Below are 15,943 nucleotides of genomic sequence, written 5' to 3' on the forward strand. Positions count from 1 at the left end.
CACGAAAGTTGGAGCACGCATCGCACTTTCCGAGCCCGTCGCAGCCATCATCATTGCACTTTTCCCCCGCTTCGTCCTCCTTCATGCTTGCACCCCGGACCTCTAGTGCATTTGTATGCCTCCGATGTGAAGCGCAAATTGCCCGACGGCGGCTGCACGCTTTTCCTCGCCCACCGTCTCGAGCCAACTTTTCTGCATCTGCACGCCGCCGCGATGATGCTGAAGACGAGCAACGACCGACCCTGAAGATCACAAAACAAGTGACGCCGATCAATCGCTTGAGGAAGAGGAAGGGGCATAAGATTCTACGAGAAACTTCACAGAATTTGGGCGTCAAGCGGTTGGGTGACGATGCCGATATCTTGGTTCTGAGGGAAGTCGGGGAAACAGCACAAAGAGAACCTACCACAACCACCGAAGCCTCCGAAGATGCCGAAGTAGTCGAAATCTCCGAACCTCTCGAGGTCCCAGACATTGTTGCCTCACTCGAGGAAGAAGGGAAAACGCTCGCGCCGGAAGAAATATACAAACAGATCGAGACCTTGCGACCGAACAACAATGGCGACCCCAATGAGCCGCACTACGTCAAGCAGACTACATTTGTCAAGCTGAGAAAGACCCTCTTGAAAGGCTTCACGCAACAGCAGTTGACAATCTTCTACGCGGTCGCAAAGAATATACGGCAAGAGAAGGTTAACCAGGGAGTGATCGACAGCATCAAACGGAAGGATAAATCAGGAGACCAGAAGCGATCGGTGGAGCGATCAGAATGGCAGCCAGGTACTACACCTATAACCCAACGCCTGCCTGGCGTTGATCGTCATGTCAAGATCACGGGCTACCGTAAGAACGTCAGCAAGCAGCTGCTTGTTGATCGCATTATGAGGGATGTCTGGAACCTCGTACTCTTGGAAGAGATCGAGTCACCCGGAGAGCTAGAGCTTTCTCTGCAACCGTGGCAGTCGATGCTACTTAAGGCTGGTGGTACGTACTCTAGCGTCCTTCATTGTAAATCCCGCTAACATGGCGTAGACAAAGACACCCTTTTTGACAAGATCCGACGGACCCGGCGAGTGAGACTCGACATGTACAAACCGCATCACGCCCTCCGTATCACATCCGATAAGACGACAGCAGAGTACGCTGCCAATGATATCGAGGAAGCCTTTCAACACACGGAAATGAAGCGGATGAACCTGAACAACTATCTACGCCAGCTGGCAAATGGTCCTGTTGCGTTGAATTCAAAGTCCAATCTGGTAACCCTGTTTTATACGCAGAAAGACTTTGACGTCGTCTCGGCTCTGACTCGCACGAGTATCGAGGCTGTCGGCAAGACCATGGTATGCACGAACTCTGTAAACCGTTCATAATCTAACTGACTTTTTTAGTTGGTAATCAGAGGCTTCGATGTGAGCTCTATAGAAGAGGCAAAACGGACACTGATCAGGTTTTTGCCTTTTAAGGATTCAGCTGAGCGTACCTTTGACACTCAGAAGTTGGGACATGCCGAGAGCACAGCGTTCTTGTCGCCAGTCCTTACCGAACACGATTCCTTGGAATACAAGTATCGCAAACGAGAGTTGGGGCGTCTATCAATGCCTATCATGCGGCTCACTGAGCCTGAATCTGCCGAAACCAAGGCCGAGAAACCCGCAAAAGTCCCAAAAACAACACTCCACGGCCTCGTGAACCGGACTCTAGGGACCATCCTGCGACCCGCTTCTGCTGTGTCATTGCCTCAACACGAGTTGAGCAATTGGATACCGGAGCCGGTGTTCGATGTCTCCGCCGAATTCGGCCAGGTTCTATTCCCTCTCGAAGACATGGATCCCAGCCGAGTAGTGGAAGCTGCTCTTTCCGAAACGTCCAAGTCACCTTTTGTATCAACATTCCCAGGACTGAACAGTGTCTTCACATCACCCAATATTTCTGTCATTTCGCGCTTGCAAACACCATCTTTGCACTACCAATTCAGACCTGACCTTGAGCACGAGCCAGGCCAGGTATTTCCTAACCTCAGGATCCAAATGCGCACCGGTCGTAGTGGCGCCAAAGCCACTCTCCGCAAACTCGCACTCAGCTTCGATCAACGGATTCACGATGTTCTGCTTCCAGACAAGGCCGTAGATATACGATTTCAGCGCCGGGCAAACCTCAGCTTCAACGTCAAGGACCACAACGATGAGAATGTGCAGGCATGGGTTGATGCCGTAACAGAAAACATTGAGAGTGGCGGCCGCCTCACTGCGCCACCTCTCCGCATCAAGATCCCCAAGTGGACCATACCTGGATTCTCGAGCGAGGAAAAGGGCATGCGCACCGTTACGTATCACTTCTCTGGTATCCAGTTCCGGCAACCGGTGATTGGGGACCTGTTCGGTGTAGCTATTTCGTACAATACTGTACAGTCTGGCAAGCTCGGTGCAAAGGGCGGCGCGCTCACTGCACATTACAGTGGCCATGGCGATACAGAGTTGCGCGACGAAAGTGCGATGAAAGCCTTCGTGGAGAGGTGTTTCGATATGGCAGACTTGATCACTGATGCGAGTAAGCAGACACTGCCTGCGTCTCGAATAATCCGCCCACGCGATATGAACAGTGAACGGAAGGCGAAAAGAATGGAACTGTCGGGCGAGCGACCTCAAGCCATGGACGAGCAGAGCATTGAGCCGGCGAATGATCTCGTTGAGCGTGTTGGGGAGTATCCTGACATCAAAGGTGATATTGAGGCGAAAGAGAACGCGGAAGCCGCTGATGATGTGGTGGAAGAGCAGCCGGTAGAGGGAGAGATGGAGTCACGATCTGACGACTCAGTTGCGGAAAGCGACAATGTCCGCACTTTGTAGTACCATACAATTCAACTCTTCAAAGCAGCTTTCATCACAAATTTGGCTATGTTGCTGAATTGCTAGCACTCATCTCATGGAGTGTCACGTCAAAAACATCACTGTGGAATATGCTGTTCGTGCGAATAATGATTTCGTAAGAATTGATTAGGCCAAAGTCTGGCGATTTCAAAAACCACGGATCAACAAGTACTAATGTGTCCATGTTTGTACTCGAGGTATCTACCGTGTATCTTGCATGAGTTGTAGCAGGCCTTCTGCGGCATCGCTCTTGACACCGCCGACACTGCCAGCCAGACTGTAGTGTTGTTGCTTCAGTCTTTGAAGCCTGTAGTGCGGGTTCTCTTCCTGCACGTTGATGGGCTCTGCATCGTGCTCGTCCATTCGTATTCTTGAGTCGGAGTGCGGCGGATAGTAATTCCTGGGTCGCACAGGCGATGAGAGTTGATCGGGGGCTACTGAGTGGGGCAGTTGAGACCCGGGTGGTGATGATGAGAACGCATAGCCGGGCACCATGCGCGATGACGCGGGCATGTTGCCTTGGGGTACGGCGAACTGAACGGGTGCAGGACCGAGTTTGGAAATTGGATGGAAGGGGTCTAGGTTAGCCCTCACGAAGACAGGCCCTTGATCGCGTCGTGGGGACGATATGGTGATGTTGGGTACGCGGTATTCGCCGAGAGATTCGCGCGAGGTTGTCATGGCTGTTGATCTCGACGCGTTGATCGCGTCCGACGAGTAAGAGGCGCGAGCTTCGTAGGGTCCAATAATGTCCGCATCGCGTTTCGTGACTTGGTTTGTCTTGATCTTGTATAATCCAAACTTGAGACGCGTGCGCAACTGCTCGGCACGCGATTTTCTCTTTCCTTCCACGGGTGCTGATGCGGGGGCAGCCGCTGGCATAGCTACACGTTCTCCATGTTCGCTCTTCTGGCTGGCACACAGCTCGTAGTTGAGAAGGTCGGAGAAAGACTGATTGCTTTTCTGAGAGGCTTGTATCGGCTCTGGTTCGGGTGAGGGTGTTGGTGTAGCGCGCTCAGTGGGAGATCCAGGATCTGCGAGGCCAATAGGATTGTTCTCCTTTAAAATGTCAGTGGTGTGAAGACGCGTCAGTATTGTGTATAGCTTACCGTATGCTTCTGCACCGCATCGGCGGTTAGGCGCACGCCAGCGGTAGGAAGACTCTCGTTGCGGGCGTGAGCAAGCATCTTCACACTCTCAACGGCCTCAGCGCCATCGACCTCTTCTATGCCCCTCTTCTTGCTGTTTGAGTTGGTCTGGGGTGTCATGAGGTTTTCCTTGCCGACAGGATTGGTCGGGGTGTGCGTAGTAACCTGCTTGAGCGGGCTTTGGGCTCGAGCAACTTCAGACTGTCCATGAGGGGTTGAGGGCGTATTTATGGCCTTTGGGGTGAGATCTCCAAGCACGCGTCGCGAGGGTGTCTTGGAGGGGGTATACTGAGCGGTCATGTTTGGCCTCTGCGGTGTTGTGGAGCTCATGTTGTCTTTGCGACTTGACGGATATTGCGACGCGTTGAGACGGGACGAATGACGCGCAGGGATGCGCTGTTGTGATGTGGGGACGAAAGTGTAGCCACAAAATAGTAATGCGTCTTTCTGTATCGTATTTAGAGTTAGGAAAGACAAATCAAAACAGAATTGGAGTGAGGATGATGGTGTGGGAGCAGTCGCGTCGTGGTTGGGGAAGTCGCATCAGAGGCGCTAGGCGACGCGATTGGGTGGCATGTCAGGGTCCAGCTTGGCGAGAAGGCGGGATGGCGCCTGGACTAGCACAGCACAAAGTTGTCATGGCTTGGAGATGCTCCAATTCTATTCCCCTATCCTACTCTGCCATCGTTGTTCGTTTGCATCGAATTACGCGTCGAACGACACTTGTTGGGGCTCTCAAAGAACGCGTGGCGTGAAGGACATCATCTCTGCACTTTACACATTGCTGTTGCCGCCAGCAGAGTCACCTCGACGAGTAATCTACGACTAGGACACGTGGACGATGATTGATTCACATCTTCCTAGCCATGTTCATGTCGCTTTGCAGTGAGTAGACCACCGCGACTGTAGTACGACGCGTCTCGAGCTAGAGAACCCACGGGTTCGTCAAAGTTCCGAGGCAGCTCCACAGATAAGATAGCACGATAAGATGCAGCCACAGTTTCTGTGCACGCACCTACGTGCATGCCGGCCGCACTTGCCTACGGGTCTCCATTCCTTGCCTTACGTCATCAAAATAGAAGCAAATGCACGGCTACGCGGCTCCATTGCTCCACCATGATGGCTCAGCCACACCTACTCACCAGCACAGCCAACCCTTTATACACTCGACTTTCAAACTTCAATAACCCTACAACGGAATCACTCCAAGTCTAGAGACTCACTTGTGCCTTGACACTCGATCCAACCATCTATCAACAGTTTGTTCGTTACCCAACTGAGGCATCCGCTCACTAGTGTACTAACCCGATCAGCATATCCACGATGAAGGGCTTCCTTCAAAAAGCCAAAGCCGAACTCAAAAGCCGAACTCAACGCGACGAGCCTTGCAACTCAAGTTTTGATGGAACTGCTGAAGCACAACATCAACACCACTTTCCTCCAGCGCATCAGCAAGGGCAGCAACATGGAATCAGCGATCCGACAACCTTAGATATCCTTCGCTACCGCTACCATCACGGCACTAACCTCGGCTCGGTCTACGTCATTGAACGATGGCTTCAAGGTTCTCGATTTCCTGAAGGTTCTGAGGGATCAAGCGAGCTTGCAGCAGTCCAGGCCTGGGTCGACAAGATTGGCATGGCTGAAACGAAACAAAAGTTCGAAGAGCATTGGGCCAACATCGTAACCGATAATGCCATCGGATGGCTTGCTAATGTAGCCAAATGCACTACCGTCCGCCTGCCCATCGGTTACTACGACCTCCCCGGAGCTGTTTTCACTCAGGGCACACCTTTCGAGCCGTATGCAGAAATATACACTGGAGCATGGAACAGTATCCGCACCTTGATCCAACGCCTGCGTGCACGCTCTATTGGTGTTCTCATTGATCTACATGCATTGCCAGGAGGTGGAAACGCACAAGAACACTCCGGTACCAACAGTGGGCGTGCTGAACTCTGGACCAGCCGTACCAACCGCGCGCTGGGCGTTCACTGCTGTCAATTCATTGCTGAAGACACAAAGGCTGGAGCTGAGATTGCCGGTCTCCAGCTCGTCAACGAGGCTGAGTGGGAATCAGAACGCATGTACGAGTGGTACGACGAATGTATAGCCGCTGTCTCTGCTATCGATCCCGGGATTCCTATCATCATCTCCGACGGCTGGCACCTGGAGAAGGCAGTCGACTGGACTTTGCAGAAGAATACCATATACTCGCACCCGCAGTGCCCAGTGGTGATTGATACGCACTATTACTGGGCTTTCACAGATGAAGACAAAGCAAAGACACCACAACAAATCACCGAAGAGGCCGGCACCAAGCTTGGACAGCTCGACGGTAAAGAAGGCTCCGTCCATGACCGTGGTGCAGTACAAGTCATTGTTGGCGAGTACTCCTGCGTCATGACCGAAGACTCTTGGGCCAAGGGCGGCGGGGTCCCCAAGGAAGAGCTCGTGCAACAGTTTGGTCAGGCGCAGAGTAGGCGGTATCAGCAGCGAGCTGGCGGTAGTTTCTTCTGGACCTGGAAAATGGATTGGATGCCGGGTGGCGAGTGGGGCTTCAAAGCTAAAACGGAAGACGGGAGCATTGTGCCACCCCAGTATACAACAATGTCCGCTGATGATAGGCGAGAGGTAGTTGAGAAAGCCAGACACGAAAAGGACGGGCGGATGCATGAGGCTATCCAACGGCACGTGTCTTACTGGAATGGAGTGGATCCCAACGGTCACTATGAGCACGAAAAGTACGAACATGGCTGGCACGTTGGGTATCAAGACGCTCTCGCCTTCTTTGAGTGTGGAGAAATAAAAGGCGACAAGATTGGCATGTTCGAGTTGTGGGTCCTCAAGCGAATTAGAGAGAGTGGATACAGAGGTGGCTTCACTTGGCTTTTCGAGCAAGGCCTGAGGAAAGGTGCGCACGACTGTTTCTCTGCGCTAGGAATCTAAGGGTTTCTGCACGGACGATGTGGCTCTCGGTCACGACCGTTTGCTGTTGCTGCCTCAGTCACGAGGTACGTGCTCGGGATGATGACGTTACAGTCAACATTCGGATTCGCGACCTTCGTCAGTGGAACGTCTACAAAAACGACAGAGACAAATATTCAAGCAATGTATGCTGGGCGTACAGTATCACTTTCTCAATGAATTTACCACATCCCCTCTGCCACCCCCCTAACTTGATCTCGCGCAATCCCTCAATTTCTAGAAAACGCCAAACCCATGGATCACACCCATTGCATACCCCTTGGAACACCTGACGAAGGGCCTGGCGAGGCGCTGCTTTTACTACATGACACAACCCCCAGGCGGCCTTATCAAGCTTATTGCGTCACCGAAGCCTCTTCACGACCGTCAAGCCCGGACAACCTTATTCCAAGACCTCTTCGAACATCAACGACACCTGTATTGCAGGTTTTCATCGACACAAAGTCTGTTGAAACTGAAGATTACGATCAAAACAACAATCTCACCCAGGCTGTGACAGGCAGTCCTGCGCAGTATGTCGAATCAGCAACATTACGCAGAACGGGACAGTATAGCAAAAGACAAACATTTCTTCCCAATCGAAAGCCATTGCCAGAGCGTACAAGATCGGGAAATACACCAAATCACATTACACGGGCTGTCACTCCACGCGGAAGCCACTCGTTAGCTTCATCTGAGGTGACGGTGTGTGACCTGCCATCATCACATCCACGGATGCAACAATCGACTTCTTCCAACAACGAATTTGATCAAACCGGCTCGCACAAGCCAATTGAGCGATGCGATGATCTTTTGGGTACGCATCAGCGTCCGCTGCCACCACTTCCGCTCGGGACGGCTTCGGTGATAGGCGAACAACAAGAAATTGACACGCGGAGCGCAGACATTTACCGAACATCAGACGAGCGGGCTCATCCAGAATACTTCCAAGGAGCAAACGAGCTCAATACCCCCGATACTCAGGCGTCACCGATATGCAAGAAGAACCACTACCTCATCCCACGTCGGCCGTTGCCAGATCTACCGATAGACATCACTCCAGACCTATCAAGTCAAAGGGCTGTAACGGAGAGGGCGTTTTCATCACCCATGGCAGGTGAGCCGTTACATGACGACTTCCTTGGTGAGTCAAGCATCAGTGCGCGAAAGCATCGTGTCTTTGGCAGCCATACACGAGAGCTCACGGCTGCTGACCCATACGAACCTCGCGGCCACTGGGATGACATTGACGGCGACATGCGAGCGCTGTGGCGAACTCTACCCAAGGATGCGAACTTGAAATACAAGTTTGGGCAGCTGCCATCTTTCAATTCAGCTTCACCACCCTTAATCTCGCCGCTCCGTAGCGCTTACCCTCACTCAGTCGGCGACCTCATAAACGCCACGCCCTCGTTCCACTCATCAATCGACATCCAAAACGGCCCCAGACCACCTCCTTGGGGCTCATACAAAGATCTTGAGATCCAACGTCGACAACGCGGTGATGCGAGAGAGCGCGCAAAAGCTCGAGGTAGCCGTTTGACGGCAGACAGCTCTTCGATATACCAGAAGTCGATATCGACGAACAGCCTGGGTAAAGATCCTTCAAGAGAAGTAGAAGAGTACAGGGAGCAGATACTCGGTGTATACCCGGATATGGAATTCAATGGGGAAGCCGGGAGAGGTGATCGGGAATGGTGTTGTTGTGTGTTGATGTGATCAGTATTCGATTCACAGTCGCGCTCGATGACAATAGCGCCCAGTAGAGATGCGCAGAGTTTGGTCCTGGAGTGGTCGCAGGCAGGAGACTGCAGTTTATGCCATCGTACTAGCTGCGCCATCCCTTGAATTACGGATATCAATCATAGATGCATAGAATCACGCCGACATATTCAACACATCACCAAAGCTGCAAATTCGCCTTCTATATATACCCCAAATCCAGTTTTTCATTTCAAGACAGTGCGCGTCATCATCCTTCAACGAAATCACACCCGCACACGATTCCAAAGAAACAGAATTTCAGGTTCTTTCAACAAATTCCAATTACCAATTCGAAGTCAAACAACACATCTCTACCCCGATCTGCTGCGGCTGTTCACAACCGTCTTCACATCAATTAGCACATCAAATCAACGCGAGATTCATCATCAACGATGTTCAATAGGATGGTGAGTTACGAATGGATCAAGCAGAACAGAAACAATGTCTTAGAAGCCGGCAACAGACAGCAAATTGAGACAGGATGATTTGAGCCAGTCGAGAAGAGACCTACAAAGGAAGAGAACCAGGAGAAGCACAGGCTAGCAGTCGAAAAGAGCAAGAGGAAGAAGGCCACAGGTAAGCCTGCTCATCTGCATCATGGTCATACTACCAAGAAGTGAAGTTTTGAACATGGGGCGTGTCGCTTATTGAGTCAAACGTGGCGCATGTAGACAGTCTTTTGTTTTGAATGTCGATTGATCAAGCGCTGGTTCGGTTTACCTGCCTGGTGCAAGTGGTAGACATTTCATAGGCGTATTTTGCAAGGATTTAGGTCAGTCGTGCAGCCTCGCGCAATTGTTGCTTGCGTATGCGTTTATGGAATAGAATAAATGAGATAGATGGTTGAACAGAACAGTTTGCTCAAAATGGATTATTGTGATGTGCAAGCCAAACTGTTCATTGACCACCAATACTTAGCTCTGGTCAAACCTGGACCGAGAGAAAGCACTAAAAGATATTCGTATTCTGATGAGATGAAGTCATAAACAAAGGTGGTAATTTTGCACTACTACCATGCGTAGCATGCTGCGCATTTGATGGAGCCGATCTCATCTAAGCGCCTTGATGTATCTTTGTCAGCCATGGATCTTGTCAGATACGACGATGTAAGTCTTGCGCAGTGAGTCAAAGGTCTCGCAGTCACTAGATTGGAGTCATTTATGGTCTGAAAGCCTCACGTGCGTAAATCGTATGAGCCATAATGCGGGTGTGTCATGAAGGGCATGACTGTTCACAGCTATAAAAATGTCTAAGCAGGTACTGCTCCTTCACCCTTCACACATATACACACACACACACCTACACTTTTCGATTTCTTTTCCGCGATTCTGGGTCAAGCAACATCATGTCCAAGGCCGCTTCGAATAACGCTGGGACGTCGCATCCTAAAATCAATATTGAGCCTTGCTTGGAAGAAACGCACAAGTCTTCGCTGCAGCATAGCGAAGAGCAAAAAGATAGGCTCAAAGCTCCCGGAGGGCTGAATCCCCCTCTGGTAAGAGCAGGATGAGCAGATATAGAGCATAAGCTGACTAATGGAAAAAGCGTCAGGAGAGAAAGGAGATCGAGCCGAAGTCAGAGGAGCGAAAAGGGTGTGCAACTCGACATAGTTAAAGCCTATCATGCTTCTGGCAAGTACATTGGTCCACGATAATAGAAGCGCGGACCTGATACTACTTCAGCAGCATATCGCTTCAGCAGTGGCATTTTCCCCATGCCGGCCCGATAAAATTATCGAAACATTCAATGTCTAACACATGGGTAATTCTGTAGTCAATCAACTGTTTAAGAAGCGATAGACGGTTCCCAAACAGTGGGTGTGCGGTCCTTGCGTTCAAAGCTAGGTATTGAATGCAATCTAGTATCACAGGTGTCAGCTTCAATAACAACAATATGAATTTTGAAGAGGTGATCCAGATCTATCATACAGCGAGGTATATATAACTGGCAATTCTCGCACATCGTAAAGATACAACATAAGAGACAGCCTCGACTATACTAACAACAACCATCACAATACTACTTCCTAAGCCTGGCGCTTGTGACTTACAGCCTATCATATTCATCAAAGTTTTGGTAGCACAAAATCCATCAAGATGCATCTCCCATCACAGAAACTGCAGCTTCGCCCCAAACTTACCGCCGTTCTACAACACGCAAGCAAGACTTCCACCTCCAAGGTCCCCGATCCTCCGACTTCAAAGAAGACCGACAGCGGCATCAACCTCAAGGACAAGCGAAACATCAAGATCGGTATTGCCGCACTTCGTAGCGTCAGCAAATGGACTGATAAAGCTGCGCTGACGCTCGAAAAGCTCGAGGGTCAAGAGGCGTCGAAGCACTGCCAAGATCGCCAGGCGCACTTACTCAAAGAAGATGGCAGTAAAGGGTACGGAAAGCAAGTTCAAGATACTAAGGTATGGAGAGAGACCGTGGTATACCCGGTACCTACCCAGGTTGGTAGTGCTAAGGGCATCGAAGTACACGAAGAGCCAAGAGTGTACGGAGCAGCAGCACCTTGCAGTAAGGGAGAAAGTCACATTACGGCCAGCGCTGTAGAGGCACCGCTTGTCCAGACTCATCATGCGCATGTCTTGGCGTCCGTTGAGGGATACTATGACGAAAGTAGTAATGACGAAGACGATGGCGGTACCTCAAGGAAGATCAGTCTCGCCAACTCTGCAGACATTGACACAGATGAAGATAGCGATGAGGAAGATGCTCCCGATGATTCAGGCGATGATGAGAAAGAGGATGACAGCGATGACGAGAAGGAAAGCGACGAAAATGGCGACGACGAATCGGAGAGTGAAGAAAATGATAGTTCAGATGATGCTGAAGATTCTGAAGAGGAGGAGGTGGGGGCTAAGCATCCGATGATCATGAATGCTAAGAAGTAGGGGGCCGAAGTGGAGGGGTAGGGGTGGTTTATGTAGTTTGGTTGTGAAGAAGACGGGCTATTGGACGATAGCCTTAGAGGCCATAAGGAATGGAATTTGACTTCGGGCAAAGGAGAAAGAGAGGGAAGGTACTAGTAGTTTTGACAAACCTGGCTATGAATATTTGATGCATGTTCGTACTGATTCAGTGAAGATTGCGGCTGTCAAATACTCCTACCAAACACGAGAATTAGAATTGAAGAAGTCGAACATAGCAAAGTATACCAGCTCAGAACAGATAGCGAGCCGCTCGGGCGCAGCCCAAAAGTCATGATATTCTATGCGGTCGAAACCCACCGAAGGGCCGAAGTAAACTGCGCGTCAGGCAGCATTGGTTCGGCACATATGGCGTAAAGTTTACACAATGACGTATTGTGTAACGGCAACAAAACGCCATCGCCAAAACCTCCAAACAACTTTCATTTGCAAGATCTTTGATTATTCCTTGGTATGCCTACCAACAAATATCAGCAAAGTGGTAGCGAGGGCAGCCAGTGCAGTAGTCCGACGACAGGAAGTGAAGGTAAGCTACCTATAGGCTGCCAACGGCACTTTGCAAACACCGCACAGCGCGTCACTCATTCCCTCTCACCTTTCCTGCGCTCCTTGGGCGAGTTTTACGTTTGTGTTTTCATCCCACGTGCGCTCTAGCCTAAAACTCGTTGATCGGCTTTGCCCTGCATTGCCATTCAGTTCGGTCCCACCACATTCTCCTAGCAACGCCCGCATCTTCGCAGTCAACATCACGACCGTCAATTGCGAAAATGTCAACACACTTTCGCCCGCGCGCGACTACGCCTGGAGCGCCGAGCCCTACACGTCCATCAACGGCGCGCTCTACGATTCGCGCTATCTCGCCGTCGCCGCCATCGAGCTTGAATGAGGCTTCGCGACAGGATTCTGCGACTACTGGATCGCCGATTGTTGATACACAAGGTACATCAGCGAATGCAAATGTGCGACCAAAGAGTGATGGCTACCAGCGAGCATACGTGCATGGTTCTGGTCATGAAGAGACGGACTTCGCCAACTACACCACAACAGCAGGGAACGGTAACGTTGGGAGCTCTCCCGCAAACATCACTGCCAATGTCACCATTAAGAGAGGCGGCGGAATGATGACAAGGCGGTCCCCAGTAAAGCGCGGTTCCAGGTCAACAAGTCCGAAAAAACGTCCGTACAGCACACCGACCGAGTTGTCTTCGCATCGCGAGTCGACATCGCGTGACCAACACGACATGACAGCCGCAGGCCCGCAAGATGAAGAGACCCAGACTGGTGATTACATCGATAGCGACACATATACCGACTGCCCAGACACGCCCACCCCAATGACAAACTCCCAAAAACGCTCAGCCTATCTCCCACTCGGAACTCCGACGCCCTTCCCAAAGTCTACGCGTTCTTCCAAATCAAGATCTAAATCAAGCTTTCATCATGCCACCCCTACTGCAACGCCCACAGCTCCGGCGCCAAAGCTCGAGTTCTTCGACTCGTTCGACGATCAACCATCCTACGGCTCTGGGGCTTTCAACACGGACCATCCCCAGGTGTATGTTGGGCCAGAAGACAAGCTCATGGCGTTCTACACCCGGACTGAACGTCGCAAGATGCGCGAACGGGCGCTCGCAAGGGCTGCACAACCGGAGATGGCAATGCCTGGTTCTCAGACGGGCTACGCTACAACGTCAGATCACCCAGCAAACGACGCCTTGGTCATGCAGCAGCCACTGCGAGAAGAGGACATTCGTGCACGCATGCATCTGGCCCCTCCACAGCAGGCCATGGAATCATCGCCTCGGAAGTCTGTGTCAGAAGCGACCGGCAATGTAGCATGGCACGTCTCGCCATCTGAGAGTTCATATGTCTCCGGAGGAACGGTCACTAGCAAACGTTCCGTCTTTAGCACACCTGGCAGAGACGAGCTCGAGAGGAAGAAGGCGGTTGTGGAGACTGATGATGGACCATTCGCTAAAGCAGTGAGCATGGCAGACCTGGATGAAAGACGCAGGGTAGTCAGTGAGGAGGGCGCACGAGGTACTCAGACGATTGAGGACTTGGAAGCAGAGGGCAGGCCGAAGAGAAAGAAGGAGAGCAGGACTTGTGGAATGGGGATCGGATGCAATGTGATGTAGAGGTCGTCGAAAAGCTTCGAGATGATTGTGTAGACTTTGCATCGATGCGATGGAGGATTTGGTTCTGAACCGGAATATGAACGACAGCAATGAATAACGATGAGGCTACTAGTTCAATGCTTAGCATAATTGAAAGCTAGTAATATTGTAAAGTAACAATGAAACTGAAACTTCTCTGAAGCGCTTGACAGAAGTATATCGCAAACAGACAGTGACTGCGACCACTAGCGAGCGGAACCGCAATACACTTTCGTTTGCCTCTTCGACGTCCAACTCTTCACTCGTACAACCCACTTTGAAGGTCGCGACACATTATCAGTAAAACATCGCGTAATGGATGCCGCGCCCGATCGAGTACAAGCGCCGTACATGCTCGACAATCTAACCGCCGATGCGCAGCGAATATCAGCGAGCCTGCCACCTGACGATTGGGATTCAAGCTCCGTCCTCTTTGGCTTAAGGCGTGACGTCAGTGGGGTATCGATCATGGTGAGGAGCACCAGCCCTAGATGGGATAACTTTATTTGTACCATCCGCTAATCAAAGGCTCCATGAAGCCGTCAACAGCTGCGCTGGGCGATGCTACCGACGCTGGACATGCGCGCGGTAGCCTTTTCGCATGGCTCCGGCGATTGATTCGCACGGCATGTCGTCGCTTCCGTAAACGCCGCAAGAATGCGAAAGGCTCCTAACGGAAGGGCCGGGGGTTGTTGAAACCTCCCAGCGATCAATGTATAAGACATTAGTATGTGTAGAACGCGTTTTCGAAACTCAAGCTAATAGCGCTTCTTAGGTGAAGGATCGGCGGCGATGTCGAGTGCCTGTAGGATATCGGTACCGAAGACGACAGTCATGTATGCGGGGAAAATGACCCAGAGACCACTGCGGACTCAGTCAGCTCTCATGTCTCTTCTAATACGAGGCGCAAACGGATGCAGGAACTCAGCTTACTTCATGACAAGGTAGAAGACCAGGAGCGTTGCCCAGTCGTTGTGGCGCACATTTGCGAAGCCGGAGAAATACTCATTGAAGTCTGCCATTGTTAGCCTGCGTGTTGCGCGTGTGTCGCATGTGTACGTACAGTAGAGTACTGTCTTACTGACTGTCATGACTGCTGCAGCGAAGCCGATGACGAGCGCGCGGTTGCCATTCTTGCCGCGTACCTTCCTGCCGCCAGAGAGGAATTTGCCCACGCCCTCGCTGAGCTGCAAGCCAGTACCTGCAGTCGTAGGTACACCGTGGTTGTATATGATCATGGCGTACAGTCCGTATAGCACAAGCTCCACAGCATTCAGCATGGCTTGCGCGCCGCCAAACCCATCATGATTTTCCCATCCGGGCCATCCGTATACGTGATCGATTGAGGCATAAATCTCATACGGCTTCCAGATGGGCCATTGAAGCGCACCGCCGGCCATAGTATGCGGGCGCAGAAGAACATATAGCGTGTCCCATAGCACAAGCGGCATCGAGACCGTGAGCCAGACTATCGTGAGGTTGGATGCAGTGTGGCACCACGTCGGCTCATTGATTTCGGATGGAGAGGGAGGGCTAATTTCGGCTTTGGCGTTGGAAATCGCGCGCCTGGCAAGCGACTTTGGCGGGGGTGAGGAGTTGAGGTCTGGGGAGGTGGGCGCTGGGGACGCGGTCGAGGTTCGTGATCTCGGCGTCTTCTTGATGGGTGATGATTCCGTGGCGGGGAAGTCGCCTTGCGGATGCGAGCGCGTAGACACCATGGTGACAACAAGGAATCAAGGCCGGGTGGAGAATCTGGGGTTCAGCAACAACTGCGAGGAGCGCAATGGAGGGAGAATGTAACGTGTCGCAATGATGCAAAGGATGCTAGAGAACTAGTGGAGAACGGGTTCTACTTTAGCCGGGCGGGGCTGAACCTCAGACGGTAAGCCTCGCTCAAGTGACTGGACAAACAGAGTATAGTGCATCTCGCCCTGGCACGCAAGGCCTGTAGCTCGCATCTTTCCTCGACCGACTGGTGAGCGAGGTAGGCCTGCTTGTCGCAAATTGACTTGACACGACCTCGGGAGCCACCTCACACAACTTGAGGGCGTACTGACGATACGATCGAGGAGCTCAGGCAGGTCCACCGCGCAATTTGCGAG

At 51.6% G+C, this 15,943-nt stretch overlaps 7 protein-coding genes across 7 annotated transcripts; 5 read left to right on the forward strand and 2 right to left on the reverse strand.

Annotated features, from left to right (window-relative positions):
* The first annotated feature begins 1 nt into the window (after window position 1).
* BKA58DRAFT_125798 (mitochondrial inner-membrane-bound regulator-domain-containing protein) lies at window positions 2–2,927 on the forward strand. Its single transcript, XM_046164276.1, has 3 exons — window positions 2–984; window positions 1,033–1,343; window positions 1,392–2,927. The coding sequence occupies exons 1-3, from the start codon at window positions 84–86 to the stop codon at window positions 2,847–2,849; spliced, it is 2,670 nt and encodes an 889-aa protein (XP_046027633.1). The 5' UTR covers window positions 2–83; the 3' UTR covers window positions 2,850–2,927.
* A 1-nt stretch (window position 2,928) lies between these two features.
* BKA58DRAFT_125920 (uncharacterized protein) lies at window positions 2,929–4,623 on the reverse strand. Its single transcript, XM_046164280.1, has 2 exons — window positions 3,980–4,623; window positions 2,929–3,929 (listed from the first exon to the last, which is right to left on the reverse strand). Exons 1-2 carry the CDS (start codon window positions 4,346–4,348, stop codon window positions 3,072–3,074), a joined length of 1,227 nt encoding a protein of 408 aa, XP_046027634.1. The 5' UTR covers window positions 4,349–4,623; the 3' UTR covers window positions 2,929–3,071.
* Window positions 4,624–5,074: 451 nt separating this feature from the next.
* Window positions 5,075–7,104, forward strand: BKA58DRAFT_125950 (glycoside hydrolase superfamily). The gene is made up of 2 exons (XM_046164281.1): window positions 5,075–5,281; window positions 5,332–7,104. The coding sequence occupies exon 2, from the start codon at window positions 5,342–5,344 to the stop codon at window positions 6,965–6,967; it is 1,626 nt and encodes a 541-aa protein (XP_046027635.1). The 5' UTR covers window positions 5,075–5,281; window positions 5,332–5,341; the 3' UTR covers window positions 6,968–7,104.
* On the forward strand, window positions 7,105–9,169 carry BKA58DRAFT_125951 (uncharacterized protein). Its single transcript, XM_046164282.1, has one exon. The coding sequence runs from the start codon at window positions 7,241–7,243 to the stop codon at window positions 8,702–8,704; it is 1,464 nt and encodes a 487-aa protein (XP_046027636.1). The 5' UTR covers window positions 7,105–7,240; the 3' UTR covers window positions 8,705–9,169.
* A 1,676-nt stretch (window positions 9,170–10,845) lies between these two features.
* BKA58DRAFT_437632 (uncharacterized protein) lies at window positions 10,846–11,649 on the forward strand (the record flags this gene model as incomplete). Its single annotated transcript, XM_046173504.1, has 1 exon — window positions 10,846–11,649. One exon carries the CDS (start codon window positions 10,846–10,848, stop codon window positions 11,647–11,649), a length of 804 nt encoding a protein of 267 aa, XP_046027637.1.
* Window positions 11,650–12,138: 489 nt separating this feature from the next.
* Window positions 12,139–13,823, forward strand: BKA58DRAFT_399843 (uncharacterized protein; the record flags this gene model as incomplete). The annotated part of the gene is made up of 2 exons (XM_046171564.1): window positions 12,139–12,211; window positions 12,382–13,823. 2 exons carry the CDS (start codon window positions 12,139–12,141, stop codon window positions 13,821–13,823), a joined length of 1,515 nt encoding a protein of 504 aa, XP_046027638.1.
* A 776-nt stretch (window positions 13,824–14,599) lies between these two features.
* BKA58DRAFT_399844 (uncharacterized protein) lies at window positions 14,600–15,559 on the reverse strand (the record flags this gene model as incomplete). The annotated part of the gene is made up of 3 exons (XM_046171565.1): window positions 14,600–14,705; window positions 14,775–14,856; window positions 14,905–15,559. 3 exons carry the CDS (start codon window positions 15,557–15,559, stop codon window positions 14,600–14,602), a joined length of 843 nt encoding a protein of 280 aa, XP_046027639.1.
* Window positions 15,560–15,943: the final 384 nt, after the last annotated feature.

Source organism: Alternaria rosae (genome assembly GCF_020736505.1).
Source record: "Alternaria rosae strain MPI-PUGE-AT-0040 chromosome Unknown BKA58scaffold_3, whole genome shotgun sequence".
Classification (NCBI taxonomy): Eukaryota; Fungi; Ascomycota; class Dothideomycetes; order Pleosporales; family Pleosporaceae; genus Alternaria; species Alternaria rosae.